The sequence below is a fragment of the Nanorana parkeri genome, unplaced genomic scaffold (assembly GCF_000935625.1).
Source record: "Nanorana parkeri isolate BGI_ZX_2015 unplaced genomic scaffold, ASM93562v1 scaffold634, whole genome shotgun sequence".
Taxonomy (NCBI): domain Eukaryota; kingdom Metazoa; phylum Chordata; class Amphibia; order Anura; family Dicroglossidae; genus Nanorana; species Nanorana parkeri.
The window spans coordinates 356577-366527 of NW_017306902.1; the positions used below are offsets into that span (position 1 = coordinate 356577).

The 9951-nt window shown below is 43.4% G+C and overlaps 1 protein-coding gene across 1 annotated transcript in view; it reads right to left on the reverse strand.

The window, feature by feature from the left end:
• Positions 1 to 375: 375 nt before the first annotated feature.
• Positions 376 to 9951, reverse strand: part of HS6ST1 (heparan sulfate 6-O-sulfotransferase 1) — a 129375-nt gene continuing 119799 nt past the window's right edge. Inside the window, exon 2 of the mRNA XM_018563125.1 lies at positions 376 to 1369. Within this exon, the coding sequence (XP_018418627.1) occupies positions 661 to 1369 (709 nt within the window). The 3' untranslated portion in view covers positions 376 to 660. The remainder of the gene's footprint in view (positions 1370 to 9951) is intronic.

The following is a 9951-nucleotide window of genomic DNA, read 5'->3' on the forward strand; positions in this document are numbered from 1 at the left end:
CTCAGCGATCGCTGTGCTCTCCAGCAGCTACCGCTCTGGAACGCACATGCTTTAGGTGTGAACAAGGCCTAAGTGTATTTTAGTAGGAACTAATGTAAGTACCTGAAGTTTGCAACCCTGTACAGCAGAGATCAGGCTAGGAAAGGGAGACCCAGTGGCACAAGAAGACAATGAATTGTGCTGCAGTGCTTACAGGAAGAGAGAGCCGAATGACAGAGAAATGAGCTTAATTTTCTGCCGCTCTTCCTTTATTGTCCAATCACAGGCTGGGGAAGGACAAGACTTAAACACAGTAGAGGAAATAAGGTCTCCAGGCTGACTGTGCTGTGTGGCAGGGCTGTTTAAATCTCAGGGCTGCAGAAATTCTCATTTGGTAGGTAGAACAGCTTTTATATGTATTTTTGTTGCTTGGCAGGAGTTCAGCTTTAAATGCTATACATGGGAAATGTGTACAATGGAAGTGCTTATCCAAAAAGAGGACTGGCCCTTTAAATTAATGTACATTGCCCTACATAAACATGAACAGTTACCGAAGCTTTGAGCTCTGTGCTACAAACATTAAATAAAAAGTGTTCTTATTTATAATGTTCAGTATTTCATACAAGACAGAATAACAAATGTGAAACCAGTTTCTCCAGTAGTATAAAAGTCCGTGCCAGTCTACCATTTCTCTATAATATGGCTCATGTAGTCTTCTGTAGGCCAGCGCGCTTGGTCCTCTGCTTCCTCCTTGGCAAAAGCTTCGTTGGACCGCTGCAGAAGTCTCTCTTCCCGGTTTCTCTTGCGTTGCTCCATCCTCTCCACTTGCCTCTTGAACTGGTAGCGCTGTTGGAAGAGGTCCTTTGCATAGTCATACAGCTGCATGTCTAAGTCATTGAGCTCCTCAATCCTTTGGATAGTGCCATTGTCCAAGTCCACCCCACCTGCCCGAGTGTTGTTGTATTGCATGAAAGGCCTGATGAACTTCAGATTAAAAGTCCTCTCAAAGAGATACTGAGTCTTTCTCTGGAACTCCGTGAGGCCAAAAAACGCCATGTCCTTCAGGTTCTTTTTGGCGCTCTCCAGCAGGAGTTGAGCTCGCTTGTTCTCTGGATTAAAGGACATATTATAGCATCCCACGAGGCTGAGGTCCGCTAACATCCTAACCTGGCGATTGTTGGCCAGGTTGTAGGGACAGTCCATAAACTCTTGCAAAGTGCACCCTGACCAGTCTGTGCCTTCATAACAGGATGGCAGCTCCTCCGTCGTCGGCGTCCTTCCATCGCACATGTGAAGCGATGTCTTCCAAGTGGCTCCTCGTTGTACATGCCGCCACTCACTGAGATACCGTGAGACAGGATCTCGCAGCAATGTGATGTAATAAAATTTCCTGGGGGAAAAAAAAAGAGAAAACATGAGGCAGCTGTAACAAGAATAATATAAGATAAAGAGCTATCAATAACAAGCTTTATCAACAATTCACAAAAAACAGAACAAAGAAATATGATGCAGAAAAAAAAACACAAACCCATCTCACAAAATAATCAGATGATATCAAATCAGTGACGTCCCACTTTACGGACTGGTCGCCATTAGGTACTGAAACTGTTCTTTGAGGTACTAAATAATGAAATGTTTTTGAAATGAAAGTCAAATTATGTCACACTTTATAGTCTGAGGTGGGAGAAAACTAAATCACCAAACGTCCAATCATAGGTACAGAATACAAGAATATGGACCTGTGTGTGATATGGGAACAACTTCAGGTACATCGAGCACAGAGGAGATCTGAGTGTACCTCAGATTTGAACATTGGTCAGTCCTGACCGGATATAGATTGGATGCGGTATGATGGAAGCTCAGATATTAATATTTCACCTCCTTCCTCCAACCATAGATCTGAAATGAGCAGATACTTATTATACTACAGTAGATGCGTTTCAGGATGCTCTCCATATTACACACACAAATCTCCCATGGGTTTGTCTTTCTCTGGCACTCAGCCCTCTCTTCCCTACAATTTATGTTGGTTGGGCTCCCAGTTTCTGATGCCTGTGACTAGATGATGATCCTTTTCCGTATTTCAAGTGGGAAGGCGAGGAGCTGGTCTTTATTCTGGATTGTGCAGAACTAATACATTGACATGGTAAGAAGTGGACTGTGCCTCCACCCCGTCTGAAGAATACAAGAAGGTGAGCAAGATAAAAGCAGCAAGCACTGCTCACTTAGCATCCGGCTGAGGGATTTTATATATAGAAATGTGCTAAGGGAAAGTTAACCGATCACGCCCACTGCACTCTTACTTTTTGCTGTCCTTCCCCATTATTAGAAGAGGGGCAATAACAGGGGAAGATCTCCTGACAACTAAAAGTCACACAGAGCTCCACCTGTGCTCAGCCAGCAACGCATCATGAGAACGGCCCTATTATCGCAAGTGTAAATCCAGAACATCTACATTTTTTTTACGTGTATAGCTTGTGCCGAACCTGAAATACATTTTGGGAGTAACTTAAAAGAAAATGCCGGTCTAAATGAAAGCACATGATATTAGAGATTGAGGAGCTCTTACAATCACGGAATTGCTGTATCCACTCAGCTCTTAGCAAAAAGATTCCATATTAGCTGCTCTTCCATTGCCAAGAAGGAACTGATAGCAACTCACACTATGGCACAGTGTCTTCTCTCTCTATCTTTAGGGAGGATGGGACCACTTCCAAAGCAAACCTGCTCTTAGTTTATTCATTGAGATAGATAGATAGATAGATAGATAGATAGATAGATAGCTAGCTAGCTAATGTCCCACCTCAACCTAACCACTGAACCTTCACATTCTCACATAATTCATTCCCACAGCTACCACAGCTACCTCATGTATCATTTCCCCCTCCTCTTTTAGATCGTAAGCCCTCTGGGGCAGGGCCCTCCTTACCATCTTGTCTTGAATTGTATTGTAATGTCTTCCTTATATTGTAAAGCGCTGCACAAACTGTTGGCGCTATATAAATACTATGTAATAATAATAATAATAAATCAAATGATAGATGATCGATAAATAGATAGAAAGAACGATAGATGAATGATACAGAATGACAGATAGAGCTTAGAGTTAGGAACCAGACCATGCACAGGTGCCTCGACGCAGCAGTGGGGCCACACAAGTATTTGCAGAACGTAACAAAAATGTCTCTAAGGCCCCATTCACACCAGGACGGTTGTGGATCAGCGTGGTCTCCCCGACGGTTTCAAAATGGCGTTTTTAATTGCGTTTTAGCGCTGAAACACAATTAAAAACACCCAAAACATAGCTGAACAGTGCGGTTCTTTTGAAAGCAGTATGGAAAACACGCTGATTAGCGCGGCACAAAAGGGTCAGGGAGCAATTCGGGCGAGGAGCGGTTTGGATTGCGCTGAGCCGTGCATGACCGGTCTCGCACATGAACGGTCTCCATAGCAATGTATGGGATCATTCATGTTGGTGGATCCGAGCGGCCAAACCGCCCTGGTGTGAACGGGCACTTAACCTAACATGTTGAAAATCAGGATTTTTAGGCTGACTAGCTGGAGAACGCGATGGGTAACGTTTTTCAGTTATTTTCGCTGCATATTCAGTCATTTGCCCGGAGCTCCACTTTAAATAGAACACAACACTTATTAAAATACAGTGAGGCAATTCACACAAGGAACGTGTTTATAAATGTGACTCCTGGGGTCATTTTATTGTTCTGTGTCCGCCTATACTGCGATTTACAACAGGCTAGAGCTCATTATACTTCCCAAGATTTCATATAACTGCAGCTTCTCTGCTCCTTTGGAAATGAGAGTCAGGCAGTGAAAAGGTCAAGCGCTGAACCTTTTTGTGTCGGCTTTAGCGGTAAATTTCCCCCAAAGAGCTGACGCATGAAACATTTTCATCCCTATTCCACACTGGCTGGTTTATGGAAGAAAAAAAAAAGGAAATGAAGCTTCAACACACAATTGCAAATATCTGCTCTAAATCACCTTCACTTAGAAATTCAACTTCAATGCAGAGAATGTCATAAACCACGGCAGCGGGTTAATGGTGGGGCTCGGACAAATGTCACCTCTTCTCAGGTTCTGTCACTTTGAAATGCCAATCAAGACGTCCGTCCCTTCAACATGAAACCCTGTAGCTGGCGAAATGGCATGTGTTTATGGCTTCTCTGACCTGCTGACCTCATAAAATATGTATTACCTGGTCTGCCAATAAGTGCTATGAAATCCTAACGCAGCTAATGAAGGGGCCAGTCAACCAAATGAGACACGCAACAACCGCGATATTCTGTAATCCTTCACAACTTCAAAATCAGTTTAAAAGGAAAATCACACAAGGCCTTCTTTCCACATGCAACGATGGATCCAGTTTCAGAGCACCGTTGACCTGCGGTTTTCAGGTGTCTTTTTGTTATCCCAAGTGATTGCAATACTGCGATTGCGCTATGGTCCCATTGACTCCAACGGCCAAGTTTGGGTGTACATGACAAGCTGCATTAAATAAGCCACAGCTGCAAAGCCAAGCGACCTTTACTGAAATATCACTTGTTTGACTCAAATGTTGCTCTCTTGATAAATTGCCCTGAAAGTCGCAAGCAAAAGCTGATCCACGACCACACTTTGGTTTATCCCAAGGGATTTTTGCGTTGCGATACATCGGTTGGTATGTGGTTGCCACATGGTTCCATTGACTCCAATGGGCACAATTGGCTGTATACGAGATGATGCATGGCAGCCATGGTATGTTTAGAAACCCAAGTGACCACCAAGCTGCATGCGCCCATTGACTGCAATGGCAAGTTTGGCTGTATAAAATCTGCAAGGCATCACAGCTGCGGCGTATATACAAATGTGCACAATCCCAATCGGCCACCATGTTAGTTTTTCATTGGCCAGTAAAAGCGTGGATCAACAGCCTGCCCAAACGTGCCCTTTGCCCCACTGGTAAACAAGGCCTAAGTGACCATAAGACCTGGTTCACACTGCAGCCGTCCCGGGAACACGCATTTGTGTGCGGTTGCGCACAGCGTTTGCCACGCGGCCCAGTTTATTTCAATGGAGTTATATCCGCACGGCAAACGCTGAAAAAAGGTACATGTACCTTTCATTGGGATGAACTTTTTTGGCACACGTGGAAACGCAGTGTAAAACTGTGCAATGTGCCGGCCGTGATTGGGGTGCCATTAGAAATGAATGGCACCGCAAGCATGATCAGCGGTTGTGTGCGATTCCATGATCGCGCGGCCATCTGTGGGGTTTCGTGCACGATCGCCGCGCAGTCACGGATTTCCCAAGTGTGAAGCGGGCATGAGCCTTTTCAGCCCGTAGAGAAAGGCAGGAGAGTGGACAGCAAAGTACTGCACTGCTTTTTAAACAGCTGTTAGACTTATATTTATGTTCCGGGGCTTATCAAGCTAAAGAAAAGAAGTAATTTTGCACGGCCCAACTTTGTTTTCGCTTCGATCGTGACTTTTGGGGTAATTTATCAAAAGAGCTACGTTTAAGTCAAACAAGTGATATTTCAGCAAAGGCTGATGAAGCGGAAGGAAAAAGAAATTACCATTGATTTGCTGGCGGAATTCCCGCCTGCCTTTTCAAGTCAACTGCACGCAGCTTTCATGCTGTAAGACGGGTGTAATCTGTGAAAAAATGACAATGTTTTCCCCCCGCTAAATGAAACTGGTAAAGAAGTCCTCTGGAATGGCAGGAAGCCTGTGTATGCCATTTCCCTGCTCAGCGCCGATTTTTAAACTTGATAGGTTTATAATGTGACAATAAAGAATATTGTCTTTTCATTTATGAAGTGAACCAGTAGAGGAGAGCAGTAACACTAAGGGGGTGTATTTATAAAACATTCACAGAGCAGCTCTGTCTGTGTTGTAGATTCGCACCACTTAATGGTCATTAAATGGAGCCAAGGAGCATAGCATTTCCATCTAAAACTCAGAGCCCCAGACAGCAGTAAAACCTGCAGGAGGTTCCAATCATTTCCCACGCTATCCAAAATGGCAAAAGGAAAAAAAAAGCTTTGGCAATAGATACATTTTGCCCTGCGGAACTGCATGCAGATCCATTTTATGCTAAATTAATTTTATTAGTATATTTTTTTCATAGGTCAAATGTAATATCAGGTAAATACCATATTGTGACCACTAGATGGAGCTGAGGAGCATAGGAAATAAATACCTCTTTATCATGCTCCTCAGCTCCATCTAGTGGCCACAATATTTACCTGATAGCATATTTTCTTTACAGGAAGAATGTATTAACACGTGAATCCACCCTAAATCTTGTATAAGTGGTTTGATGTGTCACCGGGTCTTCAATTACCACAGATCTAAACCATGACATTGCTGGATATCCTTGAAGAAAAGATTTGCAGAGCGGTGCCCTAGTGCATTAAAGGAGAACTATGAGGTGAGTGAAAATCACTCATCCTCATAGTTCGAGCCGACGTGTGACAATGAAACTGTCACGCATCGGCTCAATAGATCGGGAAGTGAGCGAACACATACAGTCACTCGCTTGCTCACTTCTCGATCATGTCCCTGCAGGGAATTACCTCCTCCCCGCTCTGATCCTCCAGCGCTGCCCGGAGGAATGGACAGTGGAGGGGCGGGTACAGCTGGTTCTGCCTCTAGATAGGCAGAGCCAGCTGTCACTCACACAGCTGGGCGGATCTCCACAGTAATGTTGGGATCCGTCCCAGGTGCGGCTGTGTCACCATACCACAAGCTGTAGCTCACGATATACTGAGCTTTGGGTCACGGGAGGACGCTAGTATATGTCCTCCCGTGACCTTTAAGAGAACTATGGGGGGAAAACCCCATAGTTCTCCTTTAAATACCAGCTTTCATTTATAGGTAGTACTATAAGCAAAACCTAATATTGCAGCTCAAGATCACCATGAAGTGATGTTGGGAGTGACCCATACTACTACATTTCACTAAACAAGTAGCACTAATGGCATTCTAATGGAGTGCATCACTGACATATATTAGGTAATAGAAGGGTAGCAAAGGGAGAGAATGCTAGGGAATGATGCAGGTAAAATGTATATATTTTAAGCAGTTGTCCATGATCCAGCTTAGGAAAATATGCAATAAAATCGAGATAAAGAACAGGTGCTAATGAACATACTTTGTTCTGTTAATTCAAAGTAAATAAGTGCAAAATCAAAAGGCAAACCCAGCGCTGAGCTCATTTCAGCTGCTGGCAGGGGAGTTTGTGGACGCAGACCAATTAGCACCTCAGAAAGCAATATCCAGCAGGTCTTGTCACTAGGAAATACAGTATAAGTCACCATCACGGCGCAGCCAAAATGACATTGCAGAGGACGCCAATCAGGCATGGAGCTCTGCTCTTCCCACGCATGGATGGATCAAGGGCAAATCACATCGGAAACTGCCCAGCTTAGCTAATAAATTAGCCCGTGTCACATCGCCGTCATAGAGTTTATACACAAAGGTGTGTATAAACCCCAACTATATAAACCCCAACTATATAAACCCCAACTATATAAACCCCAACTATGGACTTCTCCTATTTGCTGCCTTTTGGTCTATTCAATAAATCATTTGAAGCTCTTGTACGCGGCCACCTGTTCGTATTTTCACCCCCGGGGAGCCAGAGGTGCTGCATGCAGCCTCCTATAGAAGTCAATGGTTGTACGTAGTTCTGCTCCTGCAGCACCTGTAGCTTCCCAACAGGGGGAAGTACGCCATTCCTTACGTGATTTGGCCACCATGTACAAGAGCCCTTAAAGTGTATTTCCACTTTCCCAGCCAAATTGGGATAACACATATTTTATACTTGCTACATGTTCCCATTCACATAACATAAGCTAAAAAATATATATTTATAAAATGCTTCTTGAAGTTTAAATTGCTTTTACTTGGGTTATGGTTCCAGGCTATTTGAGGGTTAACATTTCTTCTTGCTTCTCCTTCTTTTGTAATGTTAGGAGGGGTAGTGAGGGATGAGGGACAACTTCAGTGTATGTTAAGTTAAAGAGAGAAACACAATCCTCAAATTTCAGTTCTAAGTCTTTCTATAAGGACAGATCACTGTGAAGGTGCTGAGAAAAAACTGACTGCAAAAGTGGAAATACAATTTAATGGGTTATTAACACTTATTGTGTTATCTTAAGGAGCCTAATCAAGGGTCTTTAAAGGGTCTTGCAGAGATGTACTGCATATATTTGAATTGACTTGTTATTGGGATGGGACTGTGTGGGGCATCACTGCCCAATCTAGCTTAACACTGCTGGTGGGAATGAGCCCTTAGTTTTCCTACATATAAGGTTGTAGATTCTGGCCGATATGATGGAACCAGAGGTCAGCACACATGCCACTTCTATAAGCAGTGAAGTAGTCCCGATAGTTTCCCAAGGCTGTAATGCCAGCTGGAACCAATCCATGCGAACACCTGTCCACTTCATAGAACACAGGCCAGCAAACTGCTCTACACATGCCAGGGAACAGCTGCAAGGTGACCCAAAAGCCAACCAAGGTCACGGTAATGACACATCACTCTGCTGACATTCTGAACTTGGCAGACACATCGCCAGTCTTAGCCAACTTATGAAATGAACAGTGGGTATTGTTGTCTGTCTTCCCTTCCTTGTGGTTTAAACATCCCTTCATGTCCCCGGCAAACTGTATCAGCAAGCATAGCCTGAAGAATTGAAACAGGATTTCCACTCAAAGCTTTCAAACCTCAGAAACTGATGAAATATTTATGCCAATCACTAAAGACTGGAGATCGATCTGGAATGAAAGTCATTTTTAATGATTACACCAGGCATTTTGCCTGCAGAATGGCTCTAATGCTGGTTATATAAGAGCATAACATGCAGAGGTTCCTCCCATGAAATAGTAGACCTCAACGTTCTTATAATTGTGGGTTGTATACATTCCATGGCCTTCATGTCTTCATTTACATTACAGGGCCATAGTGTATACATACCATAAATTGGCCTACCTAGCTTCATGATGAAGAAGCAAATTTTATGGAGGCCATACAAGTAGGGCTGCACCTAATGATTATTTTCATAATTGATTAATTGACCAATTTTTTTTTGATCGGATAAAAAAAATAAAATTAAATACCATCCTTAATTTCAAAAGAAATACACAAATGGAATGTTAAGGTTTACTTCAGAATAAAACTACATGCACAACTTTTTGCAATCGCATGGCATGGCAGTACTGTGCATTCCAGTGCGAGCGATCACACTGTGGGTGGGAGGAGCTTTTAGGGTGCCAGTGAAATGAATATCACTGCAGCGTACCTCCCGCAGCAGAATTTGTCAGTCCGAAGCCGAAAATGACTTTTTTCTCACCTTCTATAATTTTTTTTTTTAAATAATTGCATTGTAAGCACATGGCACTTGAATAGCTTCAGCCATGGAGTGACAGCTGCCAATGGCAAGATTCCACAGACTGCAGCTGAATATAAATACAGCAGGTAGGCTGGTGCAATAGCCAGTCTGCTACTGGCCATTTCAAATTGCAATACCCAATAGCAGGCTAGCTATTGCACCTGCCCACTGCTTTTTGTGACTTCCTTCCAGCGTGGAAGAGAGAGCTAGGGGATCCTACCAACTTATCGATAATGAGAATAGTTGACAACTATTCTCATTATCGATAGATTAGTTGGCTGCAGCTCTACATACAAGATCCAATCCTTGCATATAATGCACCCACCGATTCAACCATCAACTGAAATAATTAGGAGCTATGGCACCTGCCCACTGCTTTTTGTGACTTCCTTCCAGCGTGGAAGAGCGAGCTAGGGGATCCTACCAACTTATCGATAATGAGAATAGTTGACAACTATTCTCATTATCGATAGATTAGTTGGCTGCAGCTCTACATACAAGATCCAATCCTTGCATATAATGCACCCACCGATTCAACCATCAACTGAAATAATCAGGCAGGCTTTGGCCCATGAAGG